Raw genomic sequence first — 19,645 nt, 5'->3', positions numbered from 1 at the left:
TATGGTGAAGTGATACAGTGGGTAAAAGTGTTAAATAAGGAGTCAATAAGACTTGAGTTCAAATACCACCATGATGATTACTAGCTGTGTGACCATGGGAGAGACACTTCATCTCTCTCAGCCTTGGTTTCCTATCTGTAAAATGGGGATGATAATAATTGCAGCTATTCCCCACCACGGATGGTGGGGAGAATCAAATGTGCTAACATGCACTGTTTTCTGCAAACTGTAAAGGCATTAGATATTGTTATCATTATTTACTTCACTGAGACCTACTTTCTCCATCTGTGAAAAAGGAGCTAACCCTTCAAATATTAATTCACCTACATTTATAATCCTGGGATGTTTACACAATGCTTTCCTCCTAAATTTCTAGGCCTCATAGGTTTATCACTACTCAATAATAAGCAGAACCTCCTCTTATTAACCATGATTATTACCAACCAATAATAATCTGAACCTCCTCTAAGGCAAAGACCTAGAAGTTTCATTCATATTCTAGTCCAGGGATTCTTAACCTGATATTTGTGAACTTGGGTTTCTAAAAAAATATTCTGATATCTTCTATTTCAATACTATTAGTTTCCTCTGTAAACATAAATACTTTAGAGTTTGTGTTTTTAAAAACACTGATCTGAAAAAGGATCATCAGTAGGTCTCACCCTACCATCAAAGAGATACACACAAAAAGATTAGGAACCTCTGCTCCAGACCCTGATCCAGAACTGTGGAGCTGCCTCCTCCCTCGTAATCCCTACCATCTCATGTGAGATATTCTCCTGGAGCAGTCCTGCTTGCCAGATTGTTTAGATTCTTTAGCCCTGAAATGCATACCTGATTCCCGACTAACCTCTGTATCTGTCTCTGTACTTCGGAAGTACAAAGACTACTAAAAGTTTGGTTCTCTATTTTCAGATTTCTTTTCCTATCTACTTTTTCCTTCCTCTTAACATAAATTTCCTCAGTTCAGAAACAAAGATTAAACCTCTCCCCCTACATCAAATGTTCTGAGCCCAAGTGTTGACCACAGGGCCTAAATGTGTACGTGCCCCAGCATGGAGCATCCTGAGAACCCTTCATCTTTTCCTGGTAGCCTGGTAGCTGTCCAATGTTGGCAGTCAGGGCTGCCAGCTAGCTCCCTACTCCTACACATCCCCCAGATTCTCCAGGGAGACAAACATGCTCGTATTTTATCTGCTCAAGGAGGATGTTGTTGGGACCAGATTGTTTTCTTAGGCAGATGGAAGGGTGTGGATAGCAAGGAGGAACTGGGCTCCTCCGGGGGAGGAAGCCCTTCGTGTCCTTCTCTCCTGGGGGAGGCAGCCAAGACAACAGAGTTCAGAGGAAGCTGCCTCCTCTAATAGCCTCTGCCAGCACGTGGCTGGGCCTGGGAGAGATGGATATGTGAATACAGACCAGGTGACTCTGTCACCCTTCAAAACCACTCCTCCCTGGGGGGAAGGGGGGAGGAGAAGGGGGTTGGAAATCACAATTTATACCAGGGAAATGGACAAATTGGCTTTCTCATTCATTTTATTTCTTGAGTACTTACTACCCAAGGAAGTTAAAAAGGTTAAGGAAAAGTCCTTTGGAAGTCCTTTCTAGGTCTGTTCCCACATATGCGAAACAAAGGAGATGGATCCATATATCTCCAAAGGTCCTTTCCAGATCCAAATCTATGATCTATCTCTGGCTTCTTCCAGCTTCAAAACTATGTGGTTCTTATCTGATTTTATCATAGCCGTACAGACTGTTAGAAGTAAGGAGGGCAGGGGAGGATGGAGGAGAAAAGGGTGCAGAAGAACCTGGTCTTCCCATCACTGGAGATACCTTTAAGATGGAGTTGTCCTGCCGGGTGTTCTTGGTATCATATCCTTCTAGCAAGCAGCATCGGACAGTGGAACCAGAGCCAGCAAATTCAGCCAGGTTCAGGTCAGCAAATCCTAGCTGAAAGAGAGGAAGGGGAGGGGGTGGGGTACAGAGAACAGGTCGAGGGAGAGGAAATGGTCAGTCAATGAAGCAAAAAGCAGGTGTCCTGGAAAAAAAGATAAGAAAGGGGCTAAGAATAGCACTGCAGGCAGTAGTTGAGCTACTGTGAGATTCTTGAAGGCCAATGTCTGGCAGCTTCAGCCCAGGGAAGCTAGGTAAGGTTAACCTGGAGGTCTGGGAAGGAAGGGGAAAGGCAAGTTCTGAGGCAGCCAGGAAAGTGTTAAACTGCCTTGGGGCTGTTGCATAACCAAGGACAGGGAAGGCACTAGGTCAAAGATGTGGAGAAAAAAAAAAAAACCAGAATCACACATCCACACCACATAATAAGGTCCTCTTTGTCCTCAGTCTTCCCAGCATGCACCCTGGCCAGGATGACAAGAGATGAAAGGATATTGTTGTCGATGAAACTGACACATTGTTCCCTAGAAACAAGGTCTGTCGGCAACCACCAGTAGTGGCAGAAGTGGCTACTGGACTTGGGGGCAGCCGAGTCACAAAATAAAAGAATCAGCTCTATATCTGCAGTTAGTTCCCTGTAGGTTTTTGGGTGACTGTTCCTTGGGTTGGACACACCTGGACACAACTCAACACCTCCCCACTATATGAGAACTCCAGAGATTTTAGGATCAACTACAGAAGAGTATCTGGTAGAGAATAACAGATTAACTTGTCAGAACAGGCAGAGAAGAAAGGAGGCTTAAATGTTTTCAATAGATTATTACTCATAACCTATGATGAATAAGAAGAGAGCCAGGCCTAGAGCCAGGAGGTCCTGGGTTCAAATCTAGCCTCAGATACTTCCTTGATGGGTGACCCTGGGCAAGTCATTTAACCCTAGGCTTCCCATTCTTCTACCTAGGAGCTGATACTTAGCATAGATTTTAAGACAGAAGTTAAGGATTTAAGAGAAAAAAAAAAAAAGATAACCAGAGCCATTAATAGAGATGATAGAAAAGGGAGTTAAAAGGGAAGGGTGGTGAAAGAAGTGGTTGAGAAGGAAGAAAGTAAAAGCAGGGGGGAAAACCCAAGTTGACAAAAATCCCCTGAGTCAAGACAGTATAATTTCCCTCTACCAAAATGCCCAATGAGGGCCATTTTGAAATAACGCCCATCTGTGGTGAGGCAGAGTGGCACCAGCTCAAGCTGAATCTCCACACTCTTAGGGAGAAGCTGAAGAATGGCTTTATGTTGGTGCCCAATTTCTTATTTTGGTAAGGCAATGGTAAGTGAATTCTGGGAAGCTTAATAAGGCCTAGTCAAGTAGTGCTTTGGATTGAATTGGACACTTTTAGAACCCACACACATTTTGAGTTAGTAGGTAGAGGAAGAGTGGGTGGGGTCTCCAAATTGAGAGGCTCTTGATTTCAGTGAGTTAGCTCATTACCTTAGAGACAAAAAAACACTGATCTCCAATCAGACATATGGCACAGTATTTGAAGCATTTTTCATAATTTTCTGAGAATAATTCACTCCACTTAAAGGGACAACATGGGGAAGAGCTTTATTGGAATGCCAGAGGTAGCATTCACCTTGACTTGCTAAGGACAGACCCTATACCTAAAACAGGGCAATGCCTGCATCCCTGCATTCTCCCTCCTTGCCCCTCATCCTGATCAAGCATTGTTCTCTAGAGGGATCCAGGTGCCGAGGTTTTCTAGAAAGAGAAGCCTCCCAAAGGGGAAGACTAGCTGGAGGTACTGAATGATGGAAGGAGAAGGATGTTATTTGGCCGTGAACTTTCAGGTTAACTGTGGCTTTCTTTCCCAGCTAGGAACTACTGTTCTCATCCAGCTCTCAGAGGTGTCAGGAGGATGGATAAATGTCCATTTTAAAAGCTTCTTCACCTGGCTGCGTACCAGGGTCCCTTGCTTTCTCCACTCCCATGACATCAGAGATAGGGCAAAGAGCTGGTCCTAGCTCCACTATTCTTCCTGACCTCCAGCTGGGAATAAACAGAATGGGCTGCCTGCCCAACTAAAGGATGTGCCCTTGGCAGCACCATCCCAACTGCTGAGCAGAGATGAGAGGGTCAAGCCAAAGGCATTTCCCTCTCTTCCTCTGGCCAGGCCAATTCCCCTTGGGCATAATACAGCACAGCAATGCCATTTCTCTGACTCAGACTGGCTCAGGAATGATGGGGATAACAGATCTGGTCCTATCTGGCCCTGCCAGAAAGTGACACCTAGGTTTAGTGTCTCTATTAACAAGAAGTGAATGAAAGGATGCCCCACCCCAGCAGTCAAGAGAGAGACTCTCCATTTCTCCTGAGAATAGATGGCAGGCTCCGAGTATAGCAAAGGGAATTTAAGTTCTTACACATAAAGAAGAACTCAAGTAAAATGGGCTATTAAATATTAAAGTAGACAAATTCAGAACCTTCTAATCTTATTCTAGAAGGGGGTGAGGAGAGGAGAGGGAAGAGCTTTTAAAAAGCAGTTACTCTGGGATATTTAGGGCAATCCTGCCCATAGACAGAAAGTTAAATGTCCTTTTCCTTCTCTAGTATTTCTAGAACTCTGAAACCTTGCCCTGGGGGACGGACTATTCTCTAAGACTCTTACCTTGGAGTAGGCCTTCCCACCTTTCAGCTCCTACAGAAAGAGGAGAGGACACAGTCAGGAGGTTACTAAGGGAACTGAAGAACTTGTCACTCATCTATCTTCTAAACCCCCACTTGGGGACTTAGCACCCCCATCCCCAGCTAGATTGCCTGCAGAAACTTCCAGGTAACAACCACCGGCATCTCTCAGAGAGCAAAAGAAGGAGAGCCTGGGGGCAGCTGGGTGGCTCAGTAGATTGAGAGCCAGGCCCAGAAACTCCTAGGAGGTCTTGGGTTCAAATCTGGCCTCAGACACTTCCTAGCTGTGTGACCCCGGGCAAATCACTTGACCCCCATTGCCTAGCCCTTACTACTCTTCTGTCTTGGGACTAACACAGTATTGATTCCAAGTTGGAAGGTAGGGGTTTAAAAAAAAAAAAAAAAAAAGGAAGGCCTAAGCTAGGCTTTCTGAGACAACCTAGGAAACTTAGGGCTCAAAATCAGAGGGAAATCAAGGGTATAACCTAGGCCAGAATTTACCCACTGTGACTTCAATCTGCCTCATTTAAACTTAGAAGAGGAATTTTATTTCCTTTATAGACACTCAACCATCAATTGACCCCTGCCCCCAATTCCTCACAGCCACTATTCCTGCTGCCATAAAAGCAAGCTCACCTTTCGTACAGACACTCTGCAGATGCAGGGATCCAGGAGACCCGTGGCAGGATTAGCACTCATCTTACACACGAAGGTAAACTTTTTCCTCCATCGGACACAGTTTTCTTGTACTTCCTCCCTAAGGGTAAAGAACATGGGTAAGGTTAGACTGACTGAGGGGATAGGAGTTAAGAATATAGAACAGGGGGCAGCTGGGTAGCTCAGTGGATTGAGAGTCAGGCCTAGAGACAGGAGGTCCTAGGTTCAAATCCAGCCTCAGATACTTGCCAGCTGTGTGACCCTGGGCAAGTCACTTGACCCCCATTGCCCACCCTTACCACTCTTCCACCAAGGAGCCAATACACTGAAGTTAAAGGTTTAAAAAATAAATAAGAATATAGAACAGAATTTACCAACTCAAGGTTATAACATAGCTAACATTTAGAGAGTATTTTAAGGTGTTTACAAAGTGCTTTACACATACACGATCTCATCTGATCCTCACAATCCAGGGAGATAGGTCCCATTTTACTGAAGAGGAAAAAGCAGCTGAGAGATAAAATGACTTTGCCAGGATCACCCAGGTAGCACCAAATCCCAGGTCTCAAAGCCCAGTGCTCTAAATTTGGGCTTTCAGAACCATAGGCCTCATGGTCTCCTATGTCCAGAGTTCTCCAACAGGATGGAGTGATAGCCTAGGAAACCAAAAGCAGAAAAATCGGCTCCATTTAGCTGTCACATAATTTATTTCCTGACAGCTGGAAACTCAGGGAGGATGTGGGAGTAGGGTGGAGGGCTGTGTGGGGAGATGGCAGGGGAAGCTGATCGAACATTCTCCATGCAGCAGGATCTGGGGGTGGGGTGTATGCAGGGAGAAGGGTATGTGGGTGGACTGAAGGGGGGGTTGTAACATGAGAGCAAGTATACCCACTCTGAGGGGCCTCTCATGTGCTCAGGCCTGGGGAGCGCTGAACAGGGTGTGCTCAGAGCCACGGATCTGTATTCGTGAGAAGGCGGGTGTTGGATCTGAGTGCAGGCAGGAGCAAGCACATCTGGCTCAAATGTACAGGGAGAGGCTGCCTGGAGCTCACATCACCAGCCCTCATCTTTTCTGGAGTGCCCCAGTAGGCCTGACTGAGGAAGCCCTCAGGGAGGGATGCCTGAAAGCTGGGGAATCCAAACAGGAGGAACACAGAGAAATCAGTTATCTCCAGGGTCTTCCAGCACAACAGGAAAGGGAAGAGAAGATAGGGTGGAGGGTGGCAGAGAAAATGACCATCTCATCCACACCCACCATGAACCCAGACCCACAGGCCAGCTTACCAGCCCAGTCACGGGAGAGGGAAGAAGATAAAGCCTTTTGTGCTGGATGATCTTAAAGAGATAAATGAATCAAATGATTCACCACAATTATTTCTCCAGTAGCCTGTTGTAGGTTAAGAGATGCCCAGAGACAAGTCCTGGGATGGAAACCTGTTATCATCCTTGGGGAACCTCTGAGAATTCCAAGGGAGCTGGTGAAGGGAAATCAGCACTGTTCTAAACTGTCATACCTGCTAAGAATCTACATAAATCCTGTCAAGGATGAGAAAGGACCATTGCCCTCCCTTCTGTGGAATGCCACCTTCCAAAACAATCATCTAAGGCAGTGATGGGCAAACTTTTTAAAGAGAGGCCAAAGGAGAGGAAATGCTCATCTGTCGATCTGTTTCTAAGGCAACTCTTTCAAAGTTTCATTGTACTGTATCCTACTCATTGTATTTGTCAGATTAGGAATAATGTCCCGTGGCCAGATAGAACATTTCAGGGGGTGCATCTGGCCAGTTTGCCTGTCATTGATCTAAGGAGAATTGATCTAAAACTGTGAGGCAGAAGACTTCGAAGGGCATTCCTTGAAGGCTCAAGAACGATCCCCAACTTTTTAAAAGTTGTTATATTTCCAGGCTAATAGTATCATCCTCTCTGGGCTCTTTTTTGTAAATTGAGAGGCTTTGTATAACCCCCTCCATTCCCACTCATTTCCCTCCCCCATATCTTTAAAAGTTAGTATTGTGAAGAATGAGGCAACTATCAAAGCACTTCTGAGGCTCTCTGGAGAATTTTAGGACACCCCGATTATATATATTATATACATAATATAATATTATATTATATAGCACAGCTATAGCATCTTGGACCCAGAACAGAAAAAAGGCCTAATACTTCCTTCTGATCTTGCCAAGGGTCAGAGCCATCCTGGAGAAATAGGTGCTAATTCCCCACTCCACTACTGACTGTGACCCTGGAACCTCTGATTTCTCTAGTAAACTGGCGTGTACAGACCCAGGTTATAAACCAGTCAGGGTGTGATCCAAAAGTTTTTCTCATCCATGGATGAGTCACAGAAACATCAAGTCATGGGCAAGTCCCCCACTGCCCCTCCCACCCCCCTCCATTTCCAGTGTCTTCCTTCTGAAATGATCTCCCACTACTACCTGGCATAGATCTTTCCCATATGTAAATTGTTGCCTGCAGTCTACTTCACTGGGCAGGGACTATGTTTTTGCCCTTCTTTACATACCCAGCATTAAACTTCGGGCCTGGCACAGAGGAAATGCTTCCTAAATAAATACTCTTGTTCACTGCTTGGAACCCATCTTCCTCCCCTGCTCTGTACAAATGGTGGCCTCACTCCTCATAGACTTAAGAACTGGAAGGCTACCTAAGCGGCAACCAAGTCCAAGTCCCTTCATTTTTACAAATTAAGAAACTGAGGCTAAATGATTTGCTATCCTCAGATGAGATCTGAAGGCTGATCTTGGGGGACTGCCACACACAGGGCCACCTACCTCTTGGTCAATCCAAGATCAGCCCTTCCTTTAAGCAGCTCTCCCTGCCTGCCTACCCCTCCCTTACTTTTGTCTTGGCTCAGCCAGTTTCCCTATCAGGTCCCCATGTTTTTGCTTCCTGGAAAATGGCCTGCCTTCTAAACTAAGTCAGCTATTAACTTGAACTGGAAGCTCAGCTTTGTACGATTTTTTAAGTCCCTCAGCAAGGGCAGGGCTTTCAATGTAGTGCAGGGCTGATATATAGTTGCTAAATGAAGACATGAGGAAGGCAGAATGCTGAGGGGGAAAGGAAGGATCTTTGGGAGTCAGCATCACAAGGTTTTATTCTGTTTTTAAACCCTTACCTTCCATCTTAGAATCAGTATTGATTCTAAAGCAGAAGAGCAGTTAAGGGCTAGGCAATGGGGGTTGCCCAGGGTCACCCAGCTAGGAAGTGTCTGAGGCTAGATTTGAACCCAGGACCTCCTATCTCTAGGCCTGGCACTCAACCCACTGAGCCACCCAGCTGCCCCCTTATTAGTGATTCTAAGGCAGAAAACAAGGGGCTAGGCAAACAGGATTAAAGTGACTTGCCTAGGATCACACACCTAGGAAGCATCTGAAGCCAAATGCAAACCATGTCCTCCCAAACAAGAACTAGAGCTCTAGCCACTGTGCTCTCTAGTTGTCCAACAGTTTTGATAAAGAAGAAATCTCCAGATAATTTAGTAATTTTACATACAAGTTAAAAAACGAGGCCTAAAGAAGTGTTACTCGCGGCCTCATATCTCAGATTTTCCTGAAATCTTTAAGTTGATCAGTCATTTCAGTGTGGTCATTGCATTCCTGTCTGCGATCTCTTATACACACAGGAATTCAGATCAAATCAGAATCGGAAATCAATCTTAAAAAGAGCTTAAGATAAAATATAATACTTCTTTCATTTGGCTGTTGTGCAGTCATGTCTGATTCTTTGAGGTTTTCTTGGCAGAGAAAATAGTGGTTTGCTATTTCCCTCTCCAGATCATCTGACAGATGAGGAAACTAAGGCAAACAGGGTTAAATGATTTGCCCAAGATCCCACATCTAGGAAATGTTCTGAGGCTGCATTTGAACTCAGGTCTTCCTAATTCCAGGCCAGATGCTCTATTCATTGTGCCACTGAGCATTCCCTAAAACAAAGTAGTCTAGTGGAAGTTACTGCATTTGGAATCAGAGGATCTGGGTTTGAATCCATCATCTGCTACTCCCTAGGTGACCCTGGGCAGCTCCAATAGGTGAAGGAGACCAAGGGCCCTATGCATCTGAAAGCTCAGTTTTAGTTGGGCCTGGAATCAGGAAAAGTCATCTACCTGAGTTCAAATCTGGCTTTGTGACCTTGGGCAAGTCACTTAATTAAGTGACTTAAGTTTGTCAAATGAGCTGGAGAAGGAATGGCAAACCACTCTGGGCATCTTTGCCAAGAAAACCCCAAATGGGGTCAAGATGGAGTCAGACACAACTGAACAAAGGCAACAACACTTTGTCTTTGCAAGACATACAAGGACCTTTTATTTTCTTATCACAGCATTTCAAACTTTCTTATCACCGTCTTTTTAAGCTGCCGCAAACAACCTGTTCTTTCAGCCTCTCTTGAATTTCTGCCCACTCCTTTCAGGGAAACAAGGACCTTAGGGAGGCTGGGGAGAAAGACCATTGAAGATGCAAGGAAGGTCTGTGGAATAACCTTAAAAAGCAGGAGGGTAGCCCCTAGATCCTAGAAAACAACAGCTAGGCACAGCCAATGGGAAGCCGCCACTCAGCCTTGCGTGGGGAGCATCGGAGAAGTCACGCGACGCTGTCTGGAGGCTGCACATGGATTCTCCCCTTGTGGAGATGGGAATCTGAGACTATTCAATACTTCCCCTCCTTCCCTCCCTCCCCTCTTTCTCACCCTACCCACAGGCCCTCCCCCATTGGGGAGTCAGATGACAGGCTCCAAAAGACTTAAATGGATCCCAGGTTAGACATGCTGGAACACCCAAAAGAGATTAGTCACCTGGAACAAAATACTTAACAATCTGTGGGATTTTTTCCCCCCTTCTTTGTAAAAAACTAGCTTTGGGTTGAATGCAGGTAAGGCGCTGGCCTATGCATGATTCAAATCTCTGCGGGGAGGACTGATCCTATTAAAGAGCATTGATTCAAGACATCTAAGGCTTTGTCCCTCTCCTTTCTGGGAAAAGGAACCCAAATCATTTCATTGTACCTGTTCCACAAGCAGGTTGTTTGTTGGCTTAGCACGCTAACTTCCTTCCCATTTCTACCAAGTTGATAAAACAATCATTTCTCATCACTCTCCTGGGGAGGAGGTAGCCTGCCCATCTTTATTCTTCCAAGAGGTCCTTGGAGGCGTCCCCCACCCAAGGAGGTGGGTGGCAGGGGCAGGATGAGAGAGGGAGGGCCTGAGCTAGAATCCTGGGTGTTCCCCAGGACCCTGGCCAGGACAGTTCAGTAGGCTCACCCAGTCAATGCTTGCTCATTAAATATCGGTTGACCTGAACAGCTTAGGTACTTGAGTCATGAAAGTGGGTCCATTTCTGACTTGCTACGAGGCTTTGGACCAACCTCTTTTGAGACCTCAGCCTCAGTTTCTCCATCTATAAAAATGGGAGAGAAAACGTGGGCAGTCCCATCATGAGATATTATGAGACATTTTTTTTTTTTTTTATCCTGGGACTCCATTCTAGGAGCATAGGGCCACAACCAGTAGGCAATGGGTCACGCAGTCGCTCAGGGTCACCCAGCTGGGAAGTGTCTGAGCCCGGATTTGAACCTAGGACCTTTCGTCTCTAGGCCTGGCTCTCAATCCACTGAGCTAGCCCAGCTGCCCCTACTTTAGGTTGCAGTTTCTTTAGCAGATGTAGTTTTTACAGGGTGGGGTTGCTAGCCCCACGCCCAACCCTCCTCCTTTTTCATCCTGGCTAGGGACCGTCCTTGGCCCAGGAGTGGTAAGGGTGGGCGATAGGGGTCAAGTGACTTGCCCAAGGTCACACAGCTGGAAGTGTCCGAGGCCGGACTTGAACCTTTTTCATTAATCCCTTAGTCCTTCCATGTAGGCTATAGCACATTCTTTTTAAAAATCTTATTTTATTGATATTGTTATTTTCATGTCTGAGTCTTCATGAAATAATAAATGCAAGTGGTTAATTAGTAAATCAGGTTACTTTAGAGTGTAAAGAGAAGGGGACCACTGGGTAATTCAGTTCATACAGAGCCAGGCCTAGAGACAGAAGGTTCTGGGTTCAAATCCAGCCTCAGATACCTCCTATGTGATACCTAGCTATGTGACTCAGGCAAGTTACTTAATCCCTATTGCCTAGACTTTATTATTCTTCTGCTTTAGAACTAATATACAGCATTAATTCTAAGACAGAAGGTAAGGGCTTTTTGTTGTTTTTAAAGTGAAAGGGTACCAAAAGTTAGATTGGTACAGTGGGAAAAGCTCTGGTTCTGGAGGCAAAGGATTTAAATCCTACCTCAGATATTAACTGTGTGACATTGGGCAAATCAATCAGCCCCTCTGGGCCTCAGTTTCCTTATCTAGAAAGGGATAGGGTTGGGCAAAAGTCTCTAGATGTTTAATTTTTAATTCTAAGAACTGAAGAGAGATTCAGATATTTAGTGAAAGAGCAGTGAATAGGTTATCAGTTCTGAAAATGAGTCTGAGAAATTTATCACAATAACAAAAGACTGCTCATCTGTAGAACTTGTAGGGGGGGGGATATTTTTATTTTATTTATTTAATACTACAGCTGAGCTAGGAACTATCTTCTGGAAAATAATTCCATTTATATTTTGAAATATTAAATATAAGTATTTTAAATATCTTTTAACAATCTAAAAGTCCCTTCTACTCTACATGGGGCACAGAATGGAAATAACACAGAAAAGAAAGGGATCTTCTATGTGCCTGGGAGAGGTGGTTTTAGCTATCCCAACAGCCTGATATTTTGGGTGCCTGAACGTCCTGTCTGCTCAGGGCAGGTAATTATAGGGACGGTTGTTTCAAAAGTGACTTCAGAAGAGTTTCATTTTCAGCTTTGAGATTCTCTGGATATACAATTAGCCAGATCAAACCCCAGGGAGGTGAGGACTGCAAAGGGCCTGAGCCTCATGCAGGGGACCACCCCCAGCCCACCTCGATAATCACAAGCCTCCTGCCGCAGTGGGCCTGACCCAAACCAGGGAGGTAAGGACAAAACCCAGCTCTATTTCTGGGTCCTCCTGAAATAGACAAAACTACACCAGGCTGGATGGACTCCTGTCCAATAGACCTTCCCTTAAGCATTTTAAATGTTTAGGAAAACAGATCATTACTGCCACATATTCAAGTCCTTTGATACGGTCACTCTAGTGAAAGAAATTAAAAGAGAATTTTGTATTCTTTGTGTTTCAAGAATGGAAAGACCAAGATTCCTTAAGTGTGGTTATCCCTGATCCTGGACACACCCCAGCTGGGGATTACATAGGCCACTATATCCTGCCACTCAGCACCTACCCATTCCCAAACCTTCTTGGGTCCCAGGACAGTGGAAAAAGACAAGAAAGAAGTCACCCTAAAGTATTGTTTTGCCTTACTAGGGGGCTTACAGAAAAAGAAAATGATAATAGCTAGTACATATGTGGCACTTTAAGTTTTGCAAAGCATTTTATATATATATAATTTGATCTCCACAATAACCCTGTATAGGGGTACAATTATTCCCATTTTACAGATGAGACAACTAAAGCAAAGGCAATTAAATGTCTAAGATCTTCCTTATTCCAGGTCCTTGCCTTAATGGAACAATACAAATATGAGAGCAGACACATTTGAGGATAGGGTAAGACCTTAAAGAGTCAGTCACTCAATTGTAGCTTTTTGATCACTCTGCTCCACCACCATCCTTTTCAACTGATTTTCACCAGGTATAAAGCCATTAGTTGAGCCAGGGAAGCTGGAGGCAGGCAGAAGGGAGGGGAAAAAAAGCCTTTTCCTAACTCCAGATTCTCACAGTTTAAAATGCTTTTGATTTCACACCCTGAGCTAATCTGGCAGACTATAGCTAAAATTAGATTTGTTTCAAATGGGTTAATTCAAACCTAACAGAGTCTCCAATTTCTTTGATGGGAAGGTCTTGCCTTTACCCCTCTAACTAACCTATAAAGAATTTAGGGAGTATAGTTCAACGGTTCCAGAGCAAAAGAACAAACCACAGTTTACCCCCAAATTATTTATCCTTGCATGACATAAAAATAATCTTGGGTCTCAGATCATAAAACGTTCAAGCAGGAAGGATCCTTAGCAGCTATTTTGTTGACCCACTCCTTCCCCTTACACCCTGATGTCCAAGTTAAAATGGGTAGTAAACAGAAGGACCTACGTCTTCTGATTCCAATTTTTTCCCACTAAATTGCTACTCCTGGAATCCCTAGGACCAAAGAGCTGAAAAAAAATTGTGCAGTCTATAAGGGAAATCCTTCATCTAATCAAGGGCCTGGGTATGTGTATATATACACACGTGTACGTACACGTACACGTACACGTACACGTACACACACACACACACACACCAACAACAACAACAAACCCAATTCTTCCAAGGACAGGGGTCTGGCCAGTTGACTCCCTGGCAAGGCCAGCACAGCAATGATGATGCAATAAAAGTTTCCAAGGGATGAAAGCCAGATCAGCCAGAGATGCAAATGTCTAATAAGGAAACAATTTAAATCTAGAACATCTGCTACCATTGGGGTCCCAAGGAAGGGGCTCAGGAAAACTGAACTGAGAAATCACTGAGCTACAGTGTTAAATACTGTAGCTACAGCCTTCTTATTTCCCTTTGGCTACAGATTCTCAGGAGGGGACAGGAATGTAGGTTGCTCTGGACCTGACCTTATCAGTTCCCTCCTCCACTGACAATCCTCCAAAACATAAATGAAGTCAAATGGAAAATGTTCAGTGAGTAGATTCTCTGCAAGTCACTGTTCTCTGATAAGTGTGGCATTCAAAGATTCCAGCAGATAAATGTTTCCAGAGAGAGAATTTATTCTGGGCTGCCAGATAAAGCACTTCTCACCACTCCAGACACAAATACTTTCTTCAGCCCTCAGATCCAACCATGGAGAAGCCTAAAAAGCCTCACTAAAGGTAGATGCTGGGGTGGAGGAGCCTTGGCTGGCCATTAGAGATTCAAACAAAGAGGTGAAGTTAAATTGAGAGGGGGGAGTCCTCAGAGAAGAAAGAAAACAATTCATATTTATATAGTGCTTTTATCTAGGGAAAAGTCATAGCTGAAAAGGAGAATATTTGCCCCTAGACAAAAGGGGACCCGCACCTGTATACGAAGCAAAAGTAACATATATTCCTACAACATAGCTGCCATGTTGGACACTGTGAATTGTAACTGGGGTCTTCAATAGGCAACTAGCTTTGGAAGTAATGGAAGCAGTGGCTTATGATAGAAACTTATGCTCTGATAGCAATTCCTCTGCCTTCCCCACAATGCAAATTGGCTTGACACCCTTGGATGGTGGTATCCATATATGCCATTCACACCAAAGCTAATGGCTCACTCTTCCTAGCTCTACAGACAGCAGAGTAAGACTTCATGGATCCAAAAGAAAGCTCTCCCTCATTATCCTGGTTTGTGCTGGATTAACTAGGGCTCACTCAGATCCATTTAAATTCCAAAGAGAGTCTGTATAACTCATGGAAACCTACAAATTGCAACAACCTGAAAAAAAAAGAACTTATTAATAAAAATGGGTGTATTCCTTGAGAGGCTAGTATTTGTATAAATATTTGCAGGTAGTATAAAAAGAATGCCACTGGCAATATAGCTAAATTTACTTAATAAAGAACCTTTCAACCTGAGTCTTAATTCCAGTTTTTCTGAGGTTGATTTCTAAATATACCAGTTCCAGGAATTGGAGACATGAATTTAAAGGAACCATCCCCAGAGCAGGGAGATAGAGTCATCACAGATCACAGAGGCCAAATCTGTCAGGAGTTGGGGGTTCAGTGGAGAGTGTGAGTACGAAGTCAGGGATAAAGTGGGGAGAATAAATCTACATTCCCTCATGGTTTTTATCTCATCCCCAGATAGTTGGGTCTCCAGAGAGAGAGCGCAAAGCTGGGGGTGGCTGTTTGAAAGAAAAAGAGGCCAAAGGAGAAAAAGAACTTTAAGTTTTAAGTCAAAATGAAGAGATTCTGTCTTTCCACACATCACAGAAATGGAAGGAAAATATTACTAAGGAGGAGCAGAGGTATTAACTGTGGCTACTTTTAGTATTTTCCTTTTTGGACCTGGCTGCCTCCTGTTCCCAGAGAACCTCTCTCCCAGTTCCAGACTAACTGCTCAGGTACTGCCTGCTTTCGGGAATATAGGGAGCCAGAGGAGTCTAACTCCTTCTGGTAAACCTTCCCCTCATTTTCATACTTCCTCACAAGGGTAAGACTAAATGACACACCAGAGAAGTGTGTCATTGAGAGGAATTGCATCTGACTTCAGAACTCTGATCAATGCAGTATCTGGTGATTTCAGTGAAGAAACATGCCTCCTCCACCAGAAATGCAGAATGAGGTGTACATTTTCAGACACTGACAATGTACTGAATTGAACTGCTTTAAGTGGACTGATTTGTTGCAAGGGAGGATTTTATGGTGGGGACAACTCACTGGAAAGTGATAGTGTCTTTTTGAAAAAGATAGTCAATAAATCATTTTTAAAGATTTTTTAAAACTGGAAAAGGAAAAAAATATGACTTATCACTTGTATATATCACTTGGGCTTTAAAAGATTGTTCTATACCAAAAATGAATAATATGGAAATAGGTATAACATCTGTATAACCCAGTGGAATTGTTTGTCAGCTGGGGGGGAGGGAAGAAGGGAGGGAAAGAAAATGAATCATGTAAGCATGGAAAAATATCTTATAAATAAATAAATAAAACTGTCTGGAAAGTATTAAGGTCCTAGGACATGACTCTGGAATCAATTGACAAGCAATTATGAAGCACTTACTATGTGCCAGGCTAGAAGTTGGGGATAGAAAAATCAAAGAATGAAATAAGACCTATTTGCAAGGAGCTAACAACCAAGTTTACACTCTACTTCTTCCCAGGCCAACTCTGGGCCTCCAGCCCATCCCTGCAACCAGGATAAGGAGAAAGACTTTGCCTGAAACTGTTTAAACAGCCAAAGCATATGCAGTGGTTAATGTAGGCAGAGGACCCCAGAAAATTCTCCAAACCATGATCTCTAAATACACTGTCAGAAATGTGCTTCCCAGGCCAAAGTTCAGACCAGAAATTCCCAGGCAGTCGTAAAGGTTTAGGGAATACAGTGCTGCTCATGTCCCACCTCTCACCCCCAAAAAGTTTTAGGAGCCCCCTTGCTTGATACAAAAGCAAGAGCTCAACCCCTGAAGGAGGGGCTCAACCCACAGGCCCAGGCAGGCATCCTCCTGAGTCACTCCCAGGTGCCCCAATGTTAGGCAGGCCCAGCACCTGGAAGATGTCCTGGCCAAATACCCGGCCACCCATGGAGGAAAAGGGGTGGGGGAGCAAAGAATGCATATGGCAAGATCCTGAAGCATCAACAATGGCTAGACTTGGCAGTCCAAGAAGAAACTGGGAGAAAAAAGCTTTTTATGGCCTTAATTTACTCCTTCCTCTCTCCCTCTCCTTTTCCAGAAAAGAAACAGGAAGGAATGAGAATTGGGAACTCCCAGGCTCAGGCCTCTGCTTCAAGAAAAGGGCAAATGGGGGCAGGTAGGTGGCTCAGGGAATGGAGAGGCAGATCTAGAGATGAGAGGTCCTGGGTTCAAATGTGACCTTAGATACTTCCTAGCTGTGTGACCCTGGGCAAGTCACTTACCCCCAATTGCCTAGCACTCACTGCTCTTCTGCCTTGGAACCAATATACAGTATTGATTCTAAAAGAAAAAGTCAGGGTTTTCAAAAAAAGGAGAGGTGTATCTTTCTTCTAGTTCAAAATTCAGACCTCTGGGAAAAGAGATTCTATGATTTGCCTTGGAATTAGCTAATCCCTTCTAAATTCAGTCACTCCCCAAATCTAACATTAATCCCTCTCACTGCAATCTGAGCCTGATTTCTCCAGCTCTCTTCCCCATGAAAACCAGGTGGCCATCCTCATAGTGATGACTATTTGGAGTTTTTTTTCCCCATAGAAATGGAAAAAACGTTTTAGGTCTATTTCCAAATATGCACTTCGCTGAACAGATGACCCGCTGAGCTCCCTTGGACACTGAATTAATCACCACCCAGCCTCGGGTCCTAGCCAAGACCTCTCCAGGCCTTTGCTGGCCACTGACACCTACATCCCTTCTGTGTGCTCCTCAAAAGAGGAAGACCATTTCCCCAGTGTCTTTTTGACATCTCCCTCACAGGTCAACTGCATGGAATAGACAGGACAGGCAGTAATGCTCAGTGGAGAGAGAATTCAGGGCCAGGAAGACCTTGGTTCCAACCCTGCCTTTGACACATCCTGGCTGTGCACCACCCTCCCCCCCCCCTTTAAGTGACGTAACTCTCACACTGGCATGCATGGGTCACTGGCAATATGGAAATTCTTTGTATCAGTGAAAACAGAGCTCCGGCCTCTAATCTCATGAAGGAGACAAGATCGGTCAGCTGAGAGTCAGACCACAGAAGGCCTCTCATTCCACTGCTGACTTACCCGTCTGATCTCAGACAAATCCCTTCCATTCTCAGGCCCCAAGTCTTCCCTCCATCAAAACTCAAAATTTTAAAAAATAAATGTTAAAATTATTTTAAAATGTAATTGAAAAATATTTAACGAAATTTTAAAAATATGGATTAAAGACCAAAAAAAAAGAGAGAGAGAGAGAGAGAGATTCAACCTTGCTTGATCACCCTACAGTAATGCCGTGACTCTCTGGGAAATAGCCGGTGAGATCTCTATTTCTAAGCACCAAGAGGTGTTCGGCATCCTCAGGCTAAACTTCGCTTTCTAAGACAGTACAGGATTATGCCCAGCAAGCAGGCCCAGCTCCAACAGAAGACAGATGGGAGGGGGTGTGCTTCTCCACGGGGAGGAGGGAAGAGGTAAAAAACCTGGGGAGCAAGGCAAACAGCAACATCCCCAAAGCTCCAGCTCCTCTAGGCTCAGAGTAAGAGATCTAAGTTTACACAAAGGGTTTTCCCCACAACCAGCATCTCTATTAAGCACTCTGTGCTGGGCTCTGTGTGCAACCTTGCTAAGGCAGGAAGTGCTGAGCAAACGGTCAGTATTCTTATCCCCATTTTACAGGTAAATCGACTGACTGAGCACCACCAGAGAAGGGTTTGAAGGGAAGAAGGGCCACAGCCCCAGGCCCTGAGGCCTCTGAGGAGCACGAGGGGCTACATGTGGCACAGAACTATGGCAGAGAGGGAGGTAAAGAGAGCAGGAAGGACTTGGGTTAGATATGAGGAAGATTTTGTAGGAGGTGACAGCTGTCGTCAGGCAGATCCTGAGATGGGTTATTAAAAATAAGGGCTGTTAAAATAGAAACTGCTCAAGTATCATCTTGCCTCAGAACAAGGAGGTGAACTCATAACCTGGTAAAGTCTCCAAAGTGTTTAGGATGTTTTAAGGGTTTTATCAAAAGCATTGGAGGTGAATAACCTCTGTGTGTTTAAGCATTTTTAATAAATGACTACCTAGGTAAACAGCTATCCTTTGATTTCCTCCAGCACTAAGCAGAAAGAATTTGCATTTCAACATGGCTCTGGAGTCAGAGCACCAGGATTCAAATTTTGCCTCATGCTTGGGTCACTTTGTGTGACCCTTGGGTAGGATGGTCTCCCTGGGCCTCAGTTACCACATCTGTAAAATGAAGGCATTGGCCTAAATGGCCTTTTCTGAGATCCCTCCTATCTGTCAATCTATTGTCAGTCCTTAGAGCATAAGGGGGTCCCTAAAGGGAAGATCTGAGGATTTTCCACTACAAATCCAGGATCCTTTCTTGCCCAGAGGTTGCTGGCTTGGTCCTCAATCACCCATTCAAACATCAACTCGGGGAACTAGAAAACTAGAAAAGATCTCAAAAGTCATCTATTCATTTTAGAGATGAGAACACCGAGGCCAGGAGGGAGAAGTGACTTGCCCAAGGTCACCTAAGCAGAGTTAGAATCCAAACCCAGGTTCTGTGTTTCCAAATACAGCACAAATTCCATTACACCACACCCCCACATCAGAATAATAGGAGTTCAGGAGTATCCCATCCTGACTTATTTTCAAAGAAATTGAATTAGGCTAAGAACACTTAATCAAATAAGCAGAGACTTCTCAGGAAGTTTTTTTTTTGTTTTTGTTTTTAATCCTTGCCTTCCATCTTAGGATCTATACTGTGTATTAGTTCCAAGGCAGAAGAGAGGTAAGAGCTAGGCAGTGGGGGTTAAGTGACTTGTGTGGGGAAGTGTCTGAGGTCACATTTGAACCCAGGGTCTCTGGGCCTAGTTCTCAATCCACTAAGCCAGTTCTCAATCCATTAAGCCATCCAGGTACCCCCATCCTGATTCATTTTCAAAGAAATTGAATTAGGGAACTAAGACCTCTTAGTCAAATAATCAAGACTTCTCAGGAGGTTTTTCAAAGATGCT

General features: G+C 44.3%; 1 protein-coding gene across 1 annotated transcript in view; it reads right to left on the bottom strand.

The window, feature by feature from the left end:
* The window catches only part of FAM102A (family with sequence similarity 102 member A), a 43,659-nt gene that overhangs the window by 9,937 nt on the left and 14,077 nt on the right, over window positions 1-19,645 (bottom strand). The window contains exons 2-4 of the mRNA XM_044664069.1: window positions 5,204-5,324; window positions 4,551-4,580; window positions 1,831-1,947 (exon numbers count right to left, since the gene is read on the bottom strand). Of these exons, the coding sequence (XP_044520004.1) occupies window positions 1,831-1,947; window positions 4,551-4,580; window positions 5,204-5,324 (268 nt within the window). The remainder of the gene's footprint in view (window positions 1-1,830; window positions 1,948-4,550; window positions 4,581-5,203; window positions 5,325-19,645) is intronic.

Source organism: Gracilinanus agilis, chromosome 2 (genome assembly GCF_016433145.1).
Source record: "Gracilinanus agilis isolate LMUSP501 chromosome 2, AgileGrace, whole genome shotgun sequence".
Classification (NCBI taxonomy): Eukaryota; Metazoa; Chordata; class Mammalia; order Didelphimorphia; family Didelphidae; genus Gracilinanus; species Gracilinanus agilis.
The sequence above is the reverse complement of the archived record's forward strand: the minus strand, read 5'-3'. Positions and strand labels throughout refer to the sequence as shown.